The sequence below is a fragment of the Cuculus canorus genome, chromosome 2 (assembly GCF_017976375.1).
Source record: "Cuculus canorus isolate bCucCan1 chromosome 2, bCucCan1.pri, whole genome shotgun sequence".
In the NCBI taxonomy this organism is placed as follows: domain Eukaryota; kingdom Metazoa; phylum Chordata; class Aves; order Cuculiformes; family Cuculidae; genus Cuculus; species Cuculus canorus.
Window position 1 is genome coordinate 112,358,281 of NC_071402.1, and position 20,971 is coordinate 112,379,251.

At 40.2% G+C, this 20,971-nt stretch overlaps 1 protein-coding gene across 31 annotated transcripts in view; it reads left to right on the top strand.

The window, feature by feature from the left end:
- CLASP2 (cytoplasmic linker associated protein 2) overlaps nucleotides 1-20,971 on the top strand; it is a 155,966-nt gene that overhangs the window by 42,497 nt on the left and 92,498 nt on the right. For 29 of the 31 annotated variants that reach the window (XM_054060001.1, XM_054060006.1, XM_054060003.1 and 26 more), the window contains exon 7: nucleotides 567-637. In XM_054060001.1, the coding sequence (XP_053915976.1) occupies nucleotides 567-637 (71 nt within the window). Of the gene's footprint in view, nucleotides 1-566; nucleotides 638-6,739; nucleotides 6,918-20,971 lie in introns of those variants that run through there. The other 2 variants (XM_054060035.1, XM_054060033.1) reach the window with 2 other exon arrangements.

Here is a 20,971-nt window from a genome sequence, read left to right on the forward strand (position 1 = left end):
GTGCTTATGTTGAACGTAACTAAAACGTTTAGTGTACCTTAAGTTTAGAAAAAAGTATTTCTTTTTTTTACTGCTCTGGAAGTGCTAACTATAGCAAAAGCATTTTCATAACAAAGAGGGAATTTTGAGGAACAAAAATTTTGAGGAAAATTAGTAATTATCTCTGAAGAAATTAAATAATAATCCCTCTTTTTTTCCCCTCTGAACATCCCGTAGTTGCCTACTGTTGCCAAACTGTTGCCTTTTAGTGTTGTATATAAATAGAGTAATATTACAGTCATCTGAACCCAACATATACTATTATGAAGCTGATCTTTAGAATATTAGTTATGCTAATAACAGTGCTCAGTTTTGTCCTTTGCTTGGTTGACTTAGTTTTCTGTGCATCTGTGTGAAATTGCACAACTGACTTAAGAGGAGTCCTTTAGGAATTGTTTCTAGATACTCTTAATTGCTTGTATATTCTGCATTACGGCTTTATATATGATCGTAAACTGATTTCTGTTTTTACCAGTAACCTGAGGAATTTCAGAGGTGTGAAGATGTTCTGTTGTTGTTGTTTACAGGTTGCAAACAATCTTTGCAAAATTTGATGAAGTAAGAAATTCTGGAAATATGATTCTAAGTAGCATCGGTGGTGAGTATGAAAAATTGTTTATTTATAATCAGCTTAAGATTAATACAAGATAACTAAATAATGGCATTATCACTGTGAGATGGACGACTAGAAACATATGTAAATATTAAGAAAATTAAATGCTTAGTGAAGCAAATTCACACTGTATTACTGAAAGTATTTGCTGGATTGCAGTCAGAATCCAGTTAGAAAAGGTGTTGAAATTGCCTGGAAGCTAACCGTGAAGCTCTAACCAGTTACAGTTGTGCTCAGTAGAGGATACAAGAATGCTGCAAAGTATTCATGCATGAGGAAAAAAGTTTAGATTAACCTTTATCCTATCTTACTGTATGTTTCTAAAAGAAAATGGTGATGGATGTGTTTTTCTTATCAGTTAAAATGATGACTAATGGTTATAGTACATGGAATTCTAGATTATAAAAATAGGTGACAGCAGCAGTCAAAGAAATTGAGTTAGAACTCTTTATTTTTTGTATATTTCATGAAAAAAATGCGCAGAGAATCCTTATTGCTTCCTATTGGTTCTTGATATAGCATTTTACAGTATGAAAGAGGAAACCCATCGTTCTTTCTTACTAAAAATTAATTTTTTTTTAGAAACCTGTTACATAACAGAACAACAAGGGAAGCGTTGTGGGAGAGACTTTAATATAGTTGGTTTTGAAAGCTTCATTGTGTGTCTTCTGCAAGGAATCAGTTGATCTTGTTTTGTAGGGTAGGTTGTGCTGATGTTCATTTTCCTTTCAAAGCAACTATGCTGACTGAAAAGGAGGCTGTGCTAGATCCAAGAAGTGGTACTGTGCAAGAGTAGAAATATTTTGAGGAGTGTGTATGATTTGTTAATGTATTCAAGTACACCTTTTTATTTTAAGTATTCTCACCCTTTTCTTGTTGATGTGGAAACAGAAGAGACTGCAGGTTCAAAGCAATGTGTTTTTACAACTTTCTATGCTGCATTCTGCTTTGAAATATAACATTGCTATTCTTGAACACTAAGAATACAAAAAGAGATTTGTAAGGTTTAATATTAAAAAAAAACAAACACAAAAGAAACCATATTAATTTGGAGGAAAAATATTTTGCATAAAGGTTCTATTAGATTGTAAATCTACTCATTGTGGAAGGGTAAACGATAAGCTTTTGCATTTAAAGTTAGTATTGCTGCAGAGGTTTTAGAGGTTCAAACGTGCATATTATATGTATTTTTTTTTCTGTTGGTAGTTCTCAGTAGAATGGATAAAGGGAATACAAATGCATTGAAATAATTCATATATATATGAAAATATAAATACATTGTTGCTGGACTATTCTATGTAGCAATTTTGGGCTTTTCGTCTCTACTTTAAGGCTTGATTAAGTTTAGTTTTCGTCGAGCCATTTTTATGTCATCTGTAAAAAGTATATACTAATGCTGATCTACAGCAGTATAAACCACTTATTCTGTCTTGTAGGTGGCAATTCTTATGCCAAAGTTACTATGATTCTGTTTTGGTGCCATAGAGACGGAATCCCTCTAAAACGTTGGTTTCTGTATTTTTGCTTGGAGCTAGTTTATCTGTTGCATCCATCTGGACAATTTTTTGATGCTATTGAAAAGATACTCTTCCGTTGTTAGTGCTTTATCTCGGCTTTGTCCTTCATTATTCTCTGAAAGACCATTTGTATTTACCGCCTGCACATGTAAATCAAAAGTTATTGTTGAGTTCCTGAGGCCTTGTACCAACTTCTAAAACATCTCTGGATAAAGGCCAAATTTTAATGTCTCTATATATCTGTTACAGTGCCAAGGATTTTCTTTTTTGTTCTTTGGATAGTTTGGAGTAGGGTTTTGGAAGTAGGGAGGTATAGGGGTATGTTTCCAAAAGGGGCTGGAAAGGATGAAAAAACTGTTCAATAGTTAGATTAAAAAAAAAAAAAAGTTTTCTACTTTGATTAAACACACGACAGGTTATAAAAACATAAGGAGGAATTTCTTAACAATGAGAGTGGTGAGACAGTCACACAGGTTGCCCAGGGAAGTTGTGGCTGTCCCATCCCTGGAGGTGTTCAAGGCTGGGTTGGATGGGCCCTTGGGCAGCCTGATCTAGTGGGAGTTGTCCCTGCCCATGGCAGAGGGGTTGGAACTGGGTGATCTTTAAGGTCCCTTCCAACCTAAACTATTCTATGAGTCTATAATTGTTTTGGTATGTAGGAAAAACACGGGGAGGAGAGGAAAAGATACAGTACCTGCAGACCTACGCACAGTGGTAGATTTAATCCCTTTTCATCCCTGTGACTGTGCAGTCCCTTTAGTCTGCTGTTATCGCCGCCTTTTATCAAACCTGATCCCTGATGGGACTGCAAAGAGGAAGAGAGCAATGAATTATCATTAGAGACTGACTGATCTCTTTGGAGATGAGGTGGAAATCATATTGAAACAAGTATGAATGGAATAATTGGGGCAGGATGTAAGAAGGAGTTTCAAAAGCCAACAAATGAGAAGGCACAAGGGCACTAGTCTTAGTGCTTTTGCTTGATGAGGATGACTTAAAGGCTTAAATAATATCGCACTGCTAACTTACCTCTACGACTGACCTTTAATGATTTATTTTTTAATTATTCCTCCCTCCCCCCACCTTCCCTTGCCCTCAGCAGTGGGCAGTAAAAACAGACATAATTTCTTTGATGTGAATTACGTGAATGAATGAGCTGCTACAACTTTTGCATTTATTTACATTTGTAATGATGTTGCATATTAAGACAATCATCTCAGGATGTTTACCATTAAAGCAAAATCTTATGTGTGCTGCTAGTTTTGCCCTTCCACTCCACCAGAAATGCATGTATCCCTGCAAACCGGAGAAGGTTCTTTAAAGCACCTCCCTATTTGTCAGCAAATGAATGTTCATTTCTATGGAAACAGAACTGGCAGCCAATCTCAAAGCTGCAAAAGGACTTGTTTCTGCTGCCTGAGATTTGTAAATACTGTTTTCTCTAAGAGAATTTAACAGACTCCTATATTGGGTAGTAGTGTGTAAATTTTGAGACAGGAAATTAAAAGTAGGGAAAATAATAATACTGAGCTCTCTGCTTTGCCTCATTCAGCAGACAGGATGATTTGAGCTGAATATAAATTGTATATCTGTTCAACCCATACAATTTTCCCATTTTAATGGTATGCCTCATAGCGTTGAGCTTTCTAAACACAAAATGTGACAGGTAGCATACGGTAATGCTGGTAGCACAGTTGGGGATGAGCTGTGTTATGGGTGATAACAGTTGAGTGTTCTGAAAAAAGAAAGGGGACACACACACACAAATCCATAGCACAAATGTGTATCTGTTTTTCCACATTACGCTCTTGTTTTTTATTTCCCTTTGCTGTTTTCCTTTTGGAAATACAGTTACTATGGAGACAATGACGACATGCTCTGACAGAGCTCACCAGTGTGGCACAGTGTGAATGTCTATGGTTCAGGAATTACAGAAACTGGTGATAGCTGCCATTATTATTTTATAAAGTTTGAGTTAAGTGTATTTCTTTAACTTGCTCAGCGCGAATGGTTAGAACGTAGCCCCATTATTTTAAATTTCACTTGATATTCCTGCTGGTTTATGATTTTGAATAGGAAAGTCTACTGACCAGTGAAGCATAGCAGTTGGTTTGAGCCTGTTTGAAATTAAAGGGCCTTAGCTGGCTGCTGTTCCCCACTGGTTTTTTAGTAACTTGACTGATTTTTTTTTAATCATTATTATGGAGAACTGTGCCTCGGCTCCTGCAAGTGTGTGGTTTCTGAGCACTGCGCAGCTCAGCATGTGTTATGGTTGTGTGTCCATCTGTTTGTATTTTAAACTTTTCCTTAGGCAAGAGGAAGTGAATTGGAAGTAGTACTTTTTTTTTTAATCACTTTATGGGATTGCACCCTTTTTAACTTCAGTGTCACTTCAAAGCATCTATTTGGGCATAAACTGTAGACAGAAGTGGAGGTTTTGAGGGGATGTCAAAAAAGTCCTGTCAAAGAGCACCTTCCTTCAACAAGCTCTGTTCTGCTTCCTGTAGGATTTTTATTTTTTTTCCTATTTTTTTGTTATTATATGGAATCACAGATTGGTTTGGATGGAAAGGGACTATGAGGGTCCTCTATTCCAACCCCCCTGCCTTGAGCAGGGACATCCTCTACTAGACCAGGTTGCTCAGAGCCCCATCCAACTTGGCCTTGAACATTTCCAGGGATGGGACATATACCACCTCTCTGGGCAATCTTCCATTTTTACCACCCTCAGCATGAAAAACTTATCCCTAATATCTAGTTTAAACTTCTCCTCTTTTAGTTTAAAACCATTACCCCTTGTCCTGTGCCTGCAAGCCCTGCTAAAAAGGTTCCCTCCATCTTTCTTAAAGCCCCCTTTTAAGTTTGAAAAGGCTGCAATAAGGTCTCCTCGGAGCCTTCTCTTCTCCAAGCTGAACAACCCAACTCTTGTTTTTACCGAAAACACAGCAAAATAAACTCTGTAAGGCTTGTTTTGGAGTTTTAGAAAGCAAGCAGCTGCAGTGATGAAGGAGACGCAGACTTCACAGTTTTCTCTATATTCTTTTAACCAGCATGGCATACAGAAGTCACATTAAGAAAGCACTGCTATTGCTACTTCTACTACTGGCTTCTCCCATTCAGGCAGATCGTTGTACAGCTCTTCAGTTTTCCAACCTTCAGACAAACAGGATGTTTCTGGTTTTGTCCATTCCACACTCTCATGACTGTTCTCAACCATATCTCCAATTCACTTATTCCCAAGCAGTTTTTTTCCAGCCTGGCCTTCTCAAGATCTGTCATCCCGTGTGTCAAGCTCAGAACACCTGGTCTTTTTAATAATGTTTATTCTACTATGCTTGGTACCAGCTTCATGCTTTATCTTAGTCCCAAGTAGTCTTCCATGCACTTGGAGTTGCCCCCACAAGTGCCTTTTATCAGGGCAGCACAAGGGAGTGTGGTCTCCATCCATGGTGTGCCCCAAGGCAAGAGCTGGGACAGGACGGATTTCCCGCTTACATGTGTATAAATAAATTGTCCCAGAAATCTTATGTAATAGAATATTATTACTTTCCAAGGACTGATTTTCATGTTGTTGTGAACTTCACAACAGACAAAACTCTTGCTAATTTGGAGCTGGCTCTGCCTGACCTCACATTTGAGATAGGGAAAGGCTGCAAACAGAGGTGATTATAGAAGTGACCTCTGTTCAGCACAGATCAGACTGCACACAAGGTGCATCGCCTGTACTCGGCACTGATGAGACTGCATCTCGAATAGTGCGTTCAGTTCTGGGTCGCTCGCTACAAGAAGGGTGTTGAGGCTCTGGAGTGTGTCCAGAGAATAGCAGTGAAGCTGGTGAAGGGGCTGGAGAACGTGTCTTATGAGGAGCGGCTGAGGGAACTGGAGTTATTTAGCCTTGAGAAGAGGAGGCTGAGGGGAGACTTACTTGCTCTCTAAAACTACCTGAAAGGAGGCTGTAAAGAAGGAGATGGCCTCTTCTCTCAAGTGACAGGGTACAGGACAAGAGGGAATGGCCTCAAGCTGTGCCAGGGCAGGTGCAGACTGGATAGCAGGAAAAAAATTTCACAGAAAGGGTCACGGGGCACTGGCAGAGGCTGCCCAGGGAGGGGGTTGAGTCCTCATTCCTGGAGGTGTTTAAAAGACAGGTAGATGAGGTGCTCAGGGACATGATTTAGTGGCAGATAGGAATGATTGGACTCCACGCTCCAAGAGGTCTTTTCCAACCTGGTGATTCTGTGATGCCCAAAGAATGAACAGTGTCTGGAAAAACACTGAAAGAAAACACGCTGTCAGAGGGGTTTCCTACCTAACTTTCAAAAAATCGAATTACTTAGATGAAACTTGAGCTGAAATCAAAGCTGTTCCGCTTTTCTGTAATAGGAGCCGCGTCTGGTATGTCCCTCGGGCCCTTTCCCTTCTGCTCCGTCGGGTTTCCCCGCGCTCCGCTCGCCTCCAGGGCTCCCGCGCCGGGAAGCACCGCGCGCTTCCCCCGCGGACCACGTGACCGCGGCGGCAGGGGAGGGACAAGCGGGCGGAGCCGCAAAGTAAAAGTCCCCAGTAGGGGACGGGACGGGACTCGGTGGGCCAGGCGAGGGCAGGGCAGGGCTGCGAAGGCGCGAGGCGGGACTACTATTTTGAAGCGAGGCGGCGGCGGCTGTTGCGGCACGGAGCCGGCGGCTGCCGCGCTATGATGGCTGTCGGGGACGGTGAGTGCGCGCCGCTGAGGACCGGCCGGGCCGTGCCCTCCGGTGAGCGTGAGGGGGAAAGGAGGTGTGGGGTTGAGGGGCTCCGTGGGGGGAGGGCGGGTGCAGGGTGCCCGCCTTAAGGGGGGAGAGGGGCGCCAAGCGGTACCCTGCGGTGAAGGGGGAGGCGAGTGTGGGGCTGCGCTCCCTGAGGGGGAAGGGGGACTCCGTGAGGGGAGAAGGCAGGTGTAGGGGTTTTCTCCCGTGAGGGGGAAGGGAGGTGCTGTGCTCTGCTCCCTGAGGGGGAAGGAGTGTGCCAAGCGATGTTCTCCAGGGAGGGGAAAGGCGGGTTCGGGGCTGCATGAGGGGGAAGGGGGTGCGGGTTTGAGGGGCTCTTTGATGGGAACGTGGGTGCGGGGTGCGCTTCTTGAAAGAGAGAATGGGCTGTCAAGCGATGCTCTCTGTTGAGGGGGAAAGAGGCTGTGGGGCTCTGCTTCATGAGGAAGAGAAGGGGGGCGCCAAGCGATGTTCTCCAGCGAGGGGTGAAGGCAGGTGCCGGGTTTTGTTCACTGGGGGAGGGAAGGGGAGTGCTAAGCGGTGCTCTCTGGTTAGGGGAAAGACAGGTTCGGGGTTCCGTTCTGTGAGGGGGAATGAGGATACCCGGCTCTCCTCTGTCACGGGCCCGGAGGCTCTGTGAGGGCGAAGGCAAGTACCGGGCTCTGTTCCATGAGGAAGGGAAGGGGGGTGCCTGGTGAAGTCCTCCAGTGAAGAGGAAGGCGAGTGTTGGGCTCCGCTTCCTGAGGGGAAAGGGGAATGCCAGGCTATGCCTTGCGGTGAGAGGGAAGGCAGGTTCGGGGGAAAAGGGAGTGTGAGGTTTAGCGGGGACGGTGGGTGCGGGGTCAGCTTCCTGAGGGAGAGAAGAGGGGCGCCAAGCGATCTTCTCCAATGAGGGGGGAAAGCAGGTGCCAGGCTTTGCTCCCTGAGGGAGGAAAGGGGGCGAGGGGGAGGAGTGCTAGGCGGTGCCCTCTGGTGAGGGGGAAAGACGGGTTCGGGGCTGCGTGCTGTGAGAGGGAAGGTGCCAGGCTCCCCTCCGTCAAGGGAGGGGGGGCTCCATGAGGGGGAAGTGCGGGTGTGGGACTCGGCTTCGTGAGGAGGAAGGAGGACTACCAGGTGATGCCCTCCCTTGAGGAGGAAGGCAGGTGCCAGGTGACGTCTTCCCGTGAGGGGAAAGGCGGCCGCGCTCTGTAAGGGGGAGAAGGCAATTACAGGGTTCATCTCCAGTGAGAGGAGAAGGTGGATGCCAGGCGATGTTCTCTGGGAGGGGGGAAGGCAGGTGCCAGGTTCCCCTTCAGTGAGGGGTAAAAGGTGTGTGCGCCAGTCGATTCCCTCCCGTGAGGGGGAAAGGGGAGTTGCCGGGGCTCCCCTCCGTGAGGGGAAAAAGGCGGGCTTGCCGGGCTCCCATCCGCGTCTTCCGCCTGCCAAAGCGAGGTTTGACCGTATTAAGCGTTTTAAGTCCCCTGTGTGGCAGGTTGACATCTTATCCTGATGCAGTTAGGTGCCTCCGGAGCCTGCCGCTCACGGGCTGTACGTGCGGGGCTGTCTCGGCACCAGAGCTCATTAGCCCCAGGCTATCTTTAAATCTTAACCGTGCGTGTATCTCTGGGATGGCCCATGGATCTGAATTATTTACAGCGCAGGCAGTTTCCGTGCTGCATCCTGACGCTGGCATTCTGTGTACCACCTCTTGTCCCAGTGTTGGTTGTGTTTGCCTGTTCTGTAGGGGAAGGCTGGATTTACCACAGTGCGTTGTAAACAAGTGTGTGTTCATCTGCACTGTTCTGGGGAGGAAGTCATAGTCGTTCAGTATATTCATAGAAGTGCCTTACTTCTAGGGCTAGGAATACATATTTAACATCCCATGTCTTTATTACTACGTTTCCTTCACTGCTTAGTGTACTGTTACACAAACCAGTGGAAAGTAGGTCAGTAAAGCCATACAGGCTATATTGCTGCATTTTGATTAAAAACTGGGCATATGTTTTGTTTCTATAACATGGTTTTGCGTGACAGGAGGTTCTTTGAGCTTAATGACTTGATAACTTCCTATCTTTGCTATTATTTTCAGAGAAACTTGAGAAGTGTTCATTTGACTTGCAGCAAGTTTAGGAATCCAGTAGGAGGGCTGTGCTTCTACAAATGATTATGTATGTGGTTTTGGATAACATTAAGAAAGATGGACTTAACAGATATTTAGATTAAGAAGACTCTTTTATCTGAATTCACTGAAAAAAACCAGCAGTAGGAGTCCTGAGAAAGACCTTTTCCTAAGGTGTCATGAACTGTATGTTTTGCACTCAGTTCTTTGATAGGTTAGAGACTGAAAGGGATAATCGGTGGGCCAGAGCAGTGAAATTAAGGCTGGACTGCACAGTTTTAAAAAAATCAGGCAGTTCTCGGACATTTGTGGTTTTGTTTGTCATATGATCTGCAAGATGCAAGGGAGGTCATGGTCTTTGTAGAACTGAATGTGTAGTAAGCTCTTTCTTGTTGAGATTTTTTTGCTGGGAATGTTTTCGTCTTTTTTCTTCTCCTGGGAAGCAACACAGTTCTCCATGTTGTAAACATGGATTGTGGTAGCATGCTGATTAAGTATGCAAGTTGTAGCATGTTAATGACTGCATTCCCTAGGCAAAGCCATAGGACTTTTGTGGTTCTCTAATGGTCGAGGTTTATAAAGTGAGGGTTGCTGTGGAGCTCTCTTCTGTATAATTTAATTCGTCATTAACAAAGGCACTGAGAACAAAGTACTGTTCAGGCAGTCAGCTGACATTCTGTGTAGGAGCTTTGAGCAATAACGCCAGATTCAATTAACAGTGTGTAGGATGATTATGTAGCTGTTGGTCTCTCTTAAAACTACTGCTTACCACATTTGCAAGGAATTCAGTCTTCTGACGTTGTGTTATGAAACTGCTAGGGAAAACAAAACCTTAGTTACTATTGAGAAAACTTTCTGATCTTTTTTTCTGAATTTATGTGTAGGTTTTGCCATGGTCTTTTGTTTTGCAAATATCCTGTACCTCTTCCTATGTATGCAACATAGGAGAAACAGTCTGTTTTAAGTTTAGTGATTCTGTAGCCTTTGAAAAATGTCTTTTCTTGACAAAATGTCACTATGTTGTGGCCAGTATGTATGTTTAACTTATTATTTGCGACACTCTGCCACAATTTGATGGAAGGTGTCATACAGATACTTTAAAGAACAGATTTTATTTGGTCTTCTTCCTTAAGCAGCCTAGGTACATTACAAAATTGCATAGAGTATGTTTGAAAATGCTATGTAGAGGTGGTAATTCCAATGTTTTATCTTGAATGCAGGACACTGTTTTTGTAACCTACTGGTGTTTTCTCCAGTTTTCTTGAGCACAAGTAGAAATGTAAATAAAATGTGGTGCTTAACTGTTGAATCTTAATCTGATTTCTCAAGTAAAGATTAAAGGGAAGAGCCAGATTTTCTGTTTGCTCCCATGTGAACTGTCTCAAGCTCACCAGTCTTTTTGCTGGAAGAATGTAGAGGAAAAAACCACAGTACTGTGTTTGTGGCCCAGCAAACAATTGGACTGCTCCTTCTACTGTATTGAATGTCTGCCAGTGGGAAAGCATGCACTAGCTCAGTCTTAAAGGCATTTCACATTCTTGTGTGAATGTAGGTCTGTGTTTGACCTGCAAGTTGTGTTCTGAGGCCGAGGAAAACCAGTCAGGAACCCTTCCTCACTCTAGATTTCTTATTGCTTGGAGAGGATAATGCATTTCTGCCCTTATCCGTTGATAACCAGATTAGGGTGTTTAGGAGGTTGCTAACTGAAGTGCTCAGCACATCGCGTTGTGCATTTTCTTCAGGGTTTGTGATTCACTGGCTTCTGTCAGTGCTTTCACATCTTCTTGTCAGCCTGTGCTATGCTGCTTTGTTATTCCAAAGGTCAGGGACTGTCTTGCTCCCAGTCCAAGGAGGTGATTCGAATAAGTACAAAATTACTTGCCTAAAACTATGAGGGACCATGAAGGCAAGATTAGACATAGGTTCTCTTAAGATGTACTAAACATACTGCAGTACCAGACATAAGGTATTTGAAGGCTATCTAAAAGCATATAATCAGCTTTGTAAGAGGATGTATTTGGTGCACACATTAGTTGCAAAATAGCATACTAATGCTATTTTGAATCATAGAACGAATGAGATAAATTGACTTTATTGGTGGGTTTTTATTTAAGTGGCATACAGTGTATTGATGTTGCATGACTTGAAGCACTTGTCAGATTTCAGATGATAAATCCTATGTGACTGGTTTATGAATAAGAATTGTCCTTATATCTTACTACATATGCGTATTGAATTATGGAATTTTTCTTCTTTCAAAATACTTCAGCATTGTATGCATAGTTCTACAGCACAAGAACAATTATCTTCCATTCCCTGATGGTCTTCTGAGGGAAGGCTGTCTTCCTAAGTCTTTAATCTGATTAGTAGTTTCTGTAGAATGTGGGTGCTGTACAGCTTTAATATTTTTACTTTTGACTGAAAGAAAAGATGGGACATAGTAAAGGTACAAAGACTATAGTGATCTTTGAGACATTAGTTTAATTTGAAATGTATATATAAAATTGTACATAGGCATTTCTGATGCATGTGTCTGATTTTGGCTTTTTAAACTAAGAGTCCTGTCAATGATGGTAATAAAGCAATTACTTCACTGGCCTAGAAATTGGGCAGGATATAACTGTGCTGCTTTGTACCATCCGGTGTCGTTTCGGGAAGCAGGGGGGATGGAGTAGCAGCAGAAGTTTCTTCTGGGGTGTAGAAAAGCATTTCTTGTTCCCTTTTCTGTTTTTCTTTGGACTTGTTTTTTTAACATGCTTTATTGTGCCTGCACTGTCTTATTTCCCTGTAGTTGCTCTGCACCCCTCCTCTTCCGTTGTCAGCAGTTGGTTTGGGAAATGGCTTTACTCACTGTGCTTGAAAAGGGAAGGACAAGTATTGGGAGCTGGAATTAGGTTGTGGTTCTTAACCAAATGAGTGCAAAGCTTTTCACAGTATGGGCATATGCTAGTCTCAGTGATTAACATAGATTCTGAGTAGTGTTTTGTGTATAAAGTACACATACCGTTGCTAATAGCAGTAAAAGAACGGTGAGACAGTGGAACAACTGAGTGGGAGAGAATGTGTAAACAAGCCAAGGGCTATATGAAAAGACAGCTTCTACTCAGAGAATGGATGAATACAGTGAGGTTCAACATTGTGAATTAAAAAAAAATAATTCAAGGAAGAAACATGCAACTGAGAGAGTTTCTTACTTTAAAACAAAGCTGCAAACAGATGACAAACAGTTAGTTTCTCAAAACCAGTGCGGGTTCTGGAGTGATAACTGCACTTGACTTTTTTTATAGTGTAGAACAGTAACTACAAGTAAGTTTTGTCTTCCTGTTTCTAAACAACACTTTTAAAGTGTCGAGGAATTTTTGGTGTTCAGTTCTGGGGAGTTTGAGGTTGGTGTTCATTAAAAGTGAAACACCAGTTGCCCTAAAAAGATTTGCAGATAGGTTTAATCTGGCCTCCGAAACTGTTGGCTGCTTTTGGAGTCTGTTTTCATTTGTTTTTAAGAAAAAGTTATGTAAGGAAAAAAAAAAATCCTTTCATATTTCAGTTGGTTTCCTTATTTGTTTTGGAACATCTTTGATTATTCCAGGCTATTTTTAATATTATGAGTTTTTTTTTTTAAAAAAAAAAAAAAGTACATTTTGAAATAAGCATTAGCATTGTCAATGGCCCAAAGAGAAATGTGAAGTCTAGTAAGGATTTTCTTTGACAGACATTGCAAGACTGTTTCATATGACTGATTCGATATTTGCTTTGCGGGGTTAGTTTTCATCTTTATTATCTATTAAGTATGAGTTTTTCTGTGCTGTTATATGTTGCTTTTAATGAAGTCTTACTGTAGTAAATACTGATGAGCAGGTAAGCTGTAATTGGATCATTTCAGGTGTCTGAAATGCATTCAGAAGTGAAGGGTCTCCTGTGGTATTCACCTGAAGGAGAAATTCCACTCTGTATACCTTAAAGAGTTGCAGGTTTGGATTTGTGGATTCTTCCTTTCTCAACTCCTTCATCAAAATACAGTTTTGTAGTGACTGTAAGAAGAAAGCAGTGCTTAACTTGAAAGAGCCTTTTGAAAACCAACTATGCCTGTAGATTCTTACCAGAAGTAACTACAGTTTAAAACTCCAAGTTGAGTTTCACAGCTCTGTGGAGTATAGGCAACAAGATTTTCATGGCTGCTGGTGTAAAATTTCTTTGCTACACCTTCATGTGTATTTAAGTGATGTGAAAATTCTTCTCCTCAGCTTAAAAGCCCTCAAACTTTGGGATAGTTTGAGCCCGAGGAAAGGTGAGGAGAATGGATGAAGTTGTACAGCAAAGCTCTTAACAGCCTATAGAACTTACTTTCTTCAAATTAGATATTTTTGCTTTCATCAGATGTCAAGAGATCCATGGTGATGTTCCATGGTCACATAAAACATTAACATTGGTAGACTTATTTTTGCTGAAATAACTTTTGATTGTTTCGGATTGTATTGTGTGTTGACCTGATGAAAGTCCTTTAGTCAATCAGCTTATGCAATATGAGGTTGCTATTGAACTTGAAGATCAAAAGCATTTTTTGTATGGATGAGTTTTGTCTGAGGTCTGTTTGCAGCATTGAGCTTATTTTTGCAAACTATTTAGAAAGACTGAGAGAAGCAGGTAGTATGTATTAGTCTGGGATTGGATGATGTTCTAACAAAAGAAGGGGAGTAACGCCAGCTACTCAAACCGCCTAACTACATACCAGCCATATTTGCTGTAATTTCTTAATCTCCTCTTCTGAATATGTGAGGTAGAAAATAGATTGGTAAGTGAACTCAGATACTCTTAACAACTCCTTTTACTCTGTACTGCGGTGTGCACGTTTTCAGAGATTAAGATTTGCTAATTCCTGAACTACAGGGTCTTAAAGTAAGTTTAGAAAAACATGTCTCTCTACATCTTAACTGCTGTGTGTTCTTATTAGAGTGACACTTCCAGCTTCTAGGACCTGTGTTTTATTTGCCTTGCTGTTTCACATTTTCAATGTACAAATTTAGTTTAACACATAGAAATAGTCCACACTAAAAAGTAATGCAGAAGTTTGCAACTAAAATAAATTCCTTGGTGACAGAAGTAAATTTGTGAGTGTCAGCCTCCATCAGTAAATCACAATTTAAGCTCACACATTGCAAACCTGCTGTTGATATTGTGTGATATGTATCACATGGCCCTTTGTATCACATATGTGTGATGTATGTTAAAGGTGAATGAACATGATCCTAATGACTGCCTTTGTTATCTTTGCAATGATGCAACCGATAGTTTGAAAATATCAAATCATTAAATGCTTTAAATGTTTCTGTGTGAATGAATTAGGTATTGGAAGTACCACGATTTCTTCCTCCATGGATATCAGTCATTTGATTGACTTGGTTACACATGGTAAAATGATGGGCCTTTTTTTCTCACATTTCTGAATTTAAGAAATAGCGGTGATAATGCTTATCATGTTATTGCAATTTATGGATAATAGATTCTAAATATAATGTGTTTTCATATTAACTATGTTGATTTTAATATAGGAGATTAGATTCACTGAAGAAAATACTGGTAGTATCAAGAGTAGATACTTGGTGCTCAAGCAAACGAAACTTGTGAAGAAAAAAATAATTAACTGCTGGAGCCTAGATGGTGAAGACAGGAATGAAACCAGACCTACGGAGCAAAAACTGCCTGTTGAGTTACAGAGTATTTTAAAGATGAATAGTCAAGTTTATACTTCAAGAGCGTATTTGAAGTGGTAGCTCTTCAAGAGGGTAACTTAAGCAACAGAGTGAAGTGTTAGGCCAAAAATAAGGCCTGAATTCAGACAGGTTACAACAGTTAAATAAACCATAACTTTTGATACAAATTATGAGTCTCTTTCGTGGCTCACAGATTTACCAGGCATCAATTAAATATTCTCTTCAAGCCTTTAATTTATTTTTTAGTTACTACTATTTTATATGAACTACCTAATATTATTTTAATTGCTGTCTGGACAGGGAGACTTTCTACAGCAGTACTTGTGCTTATTTACCAGAGGTCTTGATTGCTTCAGAAGTTACTGCCCTTCTCAGTTTTACTTCTGATATTTCATAGAAGAGCAAAGCACCTGTGCTGAAGTAGACATGTTTTGCTTTGTGCTAGAACAGCGGAGTATTCCTTTTGTGTTAGAGCTACTGAGTCAACCTACAATGTGTTTAAATTGTTAGTAATTGTCAGACTTCAATTTCTTCTGCAAGGCATGTGTGTGTCCTTTCTACACTTTTTTCCTTCCCTCTGCTCAAAAGACACACTACTTGTTAACTTTTTAGTGCAGTGCAGTGTGGCCTAAACAATGTGGCCTAAAGCAATGACATATTGCAGATTTTGAAGAACAGTAATAGTAGATAAGTACTTTTTATTTATCTTGCTGTTTAATCTTGAATCCTATTTTAGGTGTCACCTTGCCATGAATTCTGGAGTCCCTAGCTATATTTCTCTTCCCCCTTAACTGATAAAATTGTGCTTTGGTTACTAATGGGTTACAGCCTATTAGGTGTTGACTCAGAAGGGTATTGAACATGCCTGAGCACAGCTGTAAATAAAGTGAAATTGCTGAGTTGTAAAGTACAGTGATACTGCCTGCATCTCCATTTTTCAGTAAGTTACTATAAAAAGCACTTGGGAAATGTTTAACAAAGGAGAGTTCAATTGTAAGATTTTATAACTGATTAAAGGAATCATTTAGTTATTTATTTTGACGTTTAACTGCATGGTGGAAATAATTTTACAGATGCTGCAAAGGTAAAAAATATAGCAAAAATTGAAGAAACTGTCTTCAACCTTAATGGGTAAAAATGAGAAAATAGCTTAGATTTAGAGGAGATATTCCAAAACTAGAAATGGGATGAAGCTTTGCTTGGGAGTGAAATTAGCTCAATTGCTTATTCTGGCTTGTTGTAGCTTTGTTTGAAGCCTGTATGTAAATCTGATCTTTCAGCCAGATAATAGTGAGATCAACTGTAAGACTAGCTTTTCTTTGGGGTCAGAAGAATAATACTGGATTGTGTTATATTTTTTTGGAATTAAATCTTTTCCGAACATATTCCTTCATGAGCTATGGAAAGAAATGGATAAGTTATCAGTATCATTAGAATAGAACTGTAAGAAACGTGGATAATTACCATGGCAATTGTCACTGCCACTCTTAAATACTTCATTTCTAAATGTCTCTGTTTGATCCAGTTTTCCCTTCTTTTCTTTTGCCTTATTCACTTAGAAAGCAAACCAGAACAAGAAAAACCCTATATCTGGTGTGAGCCTCTTTCAGTTTGCTGCAGCTGATCTGTACTGCTTCAATGCCGTTTGCTTGTTGAAAAGTTAGGGGGCCTTTGTCAGAATTTGAGTTTTGCTCAGCAGCATAAATTTAACTGATAAATATTTGCATCATTCCTGTTACTGACAGCTGGCTCCTCCCCATACTTGCTGCCCTTTATTCTTTTTTCTTTTCGCTTACACTAGTCCACTGGAACTGCCTGAAAACTGGTGTGTGAAGGAATATGCTGGGCTTCACCAGTGGCCTTAGTACATTGGGGTTTTTTTGAACTGAATTGTATTTTTTAGCTACTTCTGTCATTAGTATTTTTTACTCACCACCCTCCCTTCCCCTGTGAGGTTACAGTGGAAAAAAGAGTCTCTTCGGTACAAGTTTGTGATTTTGCTGAAGAGCATCAAAATGTGTTGCACAGAATGTAAGGACCATGTTCCAGTGATGAATCACGGGTACAGTTGCCTCTTTCAGGAATGCGAAGTGAAACAGAGCCGGTACCAGGAAGTAAAAGTTAAATCCATCAGCAAGTAGCCTAATGTTACTTCTGTCGCTATACTCTGTCATCTTCTGAGGAACCAGGCCTCCCTTGTTGTGAGAAGCAGAGTTCTGTCTTTGCAAGATATTTTGTTTCCTAATTGTTCACAAACCATCTACCTGCTGTGGCACAGGGAGAATGCCTGGGAATTACGCGTTTATGGTAGATCTTAGGTGCGAATCACCCTCCCAGACATAGGCTTCTAGTGCCACTTGAGGTGTCTTGCAGTAGCCACAGTGAGCAAACAAGCGTGACAGGAGACCCGCAAGGGATCTGTGCCCTTCTGGAATGTCAGCTGGCAGCCAGACAGGATACCCAGGACTGTCTAAACTGGTTTTAGATGACTGTGCTTAGGCAAATGAATCCTGTCCTTTGTGTCAGGACAAACAGATTCGAGCTGTGTGGAATGCCTGATGTGTAAGGGATAAAGTGCTCACTAAATAATGTGGGGCATTGGCTTGAAGTATGGATTAGAAGGATCAACTAACCTGATGCATTTGTAGTGCTTGTGGCTTCATTTTCATGCTTGACAGGAACTGTAGGCTGTACCAGTTCATCTGGAATTGAGCTAACCATCCAGACCCAGATGTTCCAAGTAATTGATGCAGTCTATGGTTGTAAATCACGGAAGGAAGACTGGCAAGTTGGGAGTCTTGGTAGGTGCAAGATGTAGAAGTTACTTGGGAAATGTAACAAGTTCATCTGCTTCTCATTGTTTTGCTTCGGCACGATTTTGCAATCATGTCATTATAAACAGTTTGTGGTGTGAAAGAGGAGCTGTTCACAGTAGTTCAAAAGCATTTGTTATCTGCTAGCAATACTTGAAAGAAAATGGGTATAGGAAGGGCATGTTTTTGACAAAAGTCAAAGTTGAAAAGCAGTTTTAATAAAGATATCTATGTTCTCTGGTTTGACCATTGTTAATCTATTGTAACATACCGCAATTTGGTAGTGTTAGGTATGTAAGATGTCAATACTGATACAGTAGGGAGATTTGCCTGATGGCTAGCTTTAGTTCACTGCTACTGGAGAGGATCAGGATTTTTCCTCCCTGTGGTGTTACTTGCAGATCTGCTTTAACATCAGTTAACTTCAGACTTGCTGCTGCTGAGTAGCATAAGTAGAATATAGAACTCCTATGTCTGCAGCTGTGTAGATGATACTGTATTTTATTCTTCTGTTGTTGACTGTGACTTACAAAATATTAAGATATTAGATGTCACATTCATCCTATGAATCTTAAGACCAGCTAAGGGAAAGGCTTGTGTTGCAGTGACAATGAATGTATTTTAATTTAATTTTCTTTAAAATATTTTTCTCTCTAGATATTGAAAGTTTTAGATTCTGCTTTGTCTTTGGATACATCTTTAATCACTTGTATTGCTTTCAAGCCAAATCACAGCAAATAGCTTGATCAGAAGTTTTTGGCGTTGGGAGTACTAGAATGGATTTTTGAGCATCAAGTTTGATTGTAAATGGTTATCCTTTGATATCTGAATACTTAAAAAACCAGATAGTACATATTTGAAATCTGGCCCCAAAGAGTAATGCTGCAAGGCCCAAAGATATCGCATATTTCTTAGTTATTTTTAGTTCAAATTGCATAGTTTGTTTCTTAAGAGTTCTGGTATTTAAACCTCTGTGTGATGGTTCAGGTTTTGGTCTATGTTTCTAATTGAACAAGTGTGTCTGGATTTAAACTTAAAATAACTTCGGTAAATGCCAGGTCTTGAAAGTGTGGTAAACTGTAGGGTCTGACATGTCATATGGGTTGTTTTGGTGTCTTTTTCACTAGACCATTCCTTTGAATCCTCCTGTTGGAAAATCTCTATGCTAACACTCCTTTGAAAATGTTTTGTAGAAATACACAGTGGTTCATTGATACCAGTTCACTTGCTGCACATTACTTGCATGCAGGACACTCCTCTGCAGTACAGATCTCTCTGCTCTGTTGAAGAGAGAACTTTTCATGCTTGGAAGTTTAATCGTGTCATTGTAGCTTTTTGAGTAGAAGAACCACCTTTTCTTGAATATTTTTTTAAATTTTTTTTTTTTATGCTTTGAAGTTGTTAATCTTGAAGAGAACTTGTACCAAAGTGAGAACACTTGATACTCATCAGCTTTTTTCAGGACCTTTTGGCAGTACAAGATTCCAGGCTCTTCTCTGTGGAATGTGCTTACCTCCAAAACTCTTCTCACCCTTTGTCATTTTTAAATGAAGATACTGAGTACAATAACAGTCTTGTGAGATTGAACTGAGGTTCCGTGTCGGTCAGTGTTTTTCATGTAGGATGTTCTGTACATTGCTAGGAATTCAAAGAGCTACAGTTTTCAGTAGCTTAGAGGTTTGTTGCAAAATGCTGTTTGAGTAGTGCTTTTCAGCTGTCAGGTGTATTTGCATATGTAAAATTTGATACACTGAAAGTGTTTGGCCTTTAAAATTACCTAGAATGAAAACTAGCTAGTCATTTTAGAGTAGAAATGTTTACGTTCTTCAGATATTTGTTTTGAAATATCAATTATATTTAGGATTTTATGACTCCTGTTACAGAAAATAATTATGTTAGTGGACTGTTATTGACAGTAGAACTACCATAATGATCTGCACGTTGACCGTCGTGAGCTCCAGCCCCAGTCCACTGACGAAACGAAAGCACAGAGTAAACAAGTTTAGCTCAGCTGGTTTGTACAGAACTGCACCTTGATTATACCCTGTGGAGTAGCAGTTTTACCTTGAGCTGGGGGGTTCTTTGTGCTGGAGTATCTGGAAATGCTTTTATAAGAGATCCAAACAAGTGTCTTTGCACATGAGTGAGAGCACGTGGAAAATAGATGTACTGCAAACAAATATGCTTCTGTTTTGTTAACTGCCATAAATACAGCCTTTAGGTTTCAGATCTTCACAAATACTGTTAAACATCTTTCTGAAAATGGAATGTTCCTAAAGATGACTTGGGGCTATGTTGCTGTGAAAGCCTCAGGAAATAAAAGCATAAAGGCCCAAAAGGGTGGAGAAAACCTCGGGTTTCTGTAAAACACGGTACAAAATTTTCCTGGATGTGCTTGTTTAAAAACAAACCAACACACCACAAAAGAAATTCAGCTGCATTATTACTTTATCCTTAATAGAATTTAAACACATCCTTTTTGCCCATAAATATTATATGTTTATGGTACTGTGGTATAATTTTGGAACACTTTCAGTAACTGTATTTTAAATTAAAATTTATTTTAACATAAATCATGATAAATTCAATTAAGAACACTCACATATAGGTGTTAAAGATCAGTTTTATGTCTCTCAAATATACATAGGCATTATAAAGGAAAAAAAAGTTCAAAAGCTAGGGTTTATGTGGACTAAGAAACTGTATGAAGCTGTTCCGTAGTGTAGGTTTTTAATCCAGTGCTAACAGTTTTTTAGGTGAAAAAAATATTATTTAACTACACAGAGTAATTATTAAGAGTGTTGTATAATATATTGTCGTGTAATTTACATAGCTTGTCAGTAGCTGGGAATGTTTGCCTTGGCATTTTTCTGAAATTCAGTTTCTGCGTTTTGTGGTGGGGCAGTAACTTCTGCAATTCTCCATCTTCTATACTCCTTTGTAATTAATAGTTTGGTAACAATAATATTAATTTATATGAGCCTTTGATTCCCAGAGTACATGGTTGTTGCGGTTTTTCTTGATTATATGGTTTTGCATAAGGGAGCAAATGCTCACCTATTATTCTTAAGATTGTAGTGCAAACAGTTCTATTTTTTCTAAGGCTTCTTGTGCAATATTTGCATATCAGTGCTGCATTGTAGTGCTGCCAGAGAATGACATGAAAGTCTCTCATGTTTTATTACCAAACTTAAAAAGCAACAAAGCCGTTTTTATTTTAAAAGCATATCTTCCCTTCTAATCAGTGTTTATGACAGCATATTCATATACCAGTGTTGATTGGTTCATGCTGTTTAAAAATATACTAGGTGTTTCTTAATGCTATTTTAAACATACCTGTAATGTTGCCAGTATCCTAGATATTAACCATTACTATTTACGCTTCTGTTGAAGCATTTCGTTTGTTGCATTTAACCTGACATTTGGATTAGTGGTTTTGCCCCC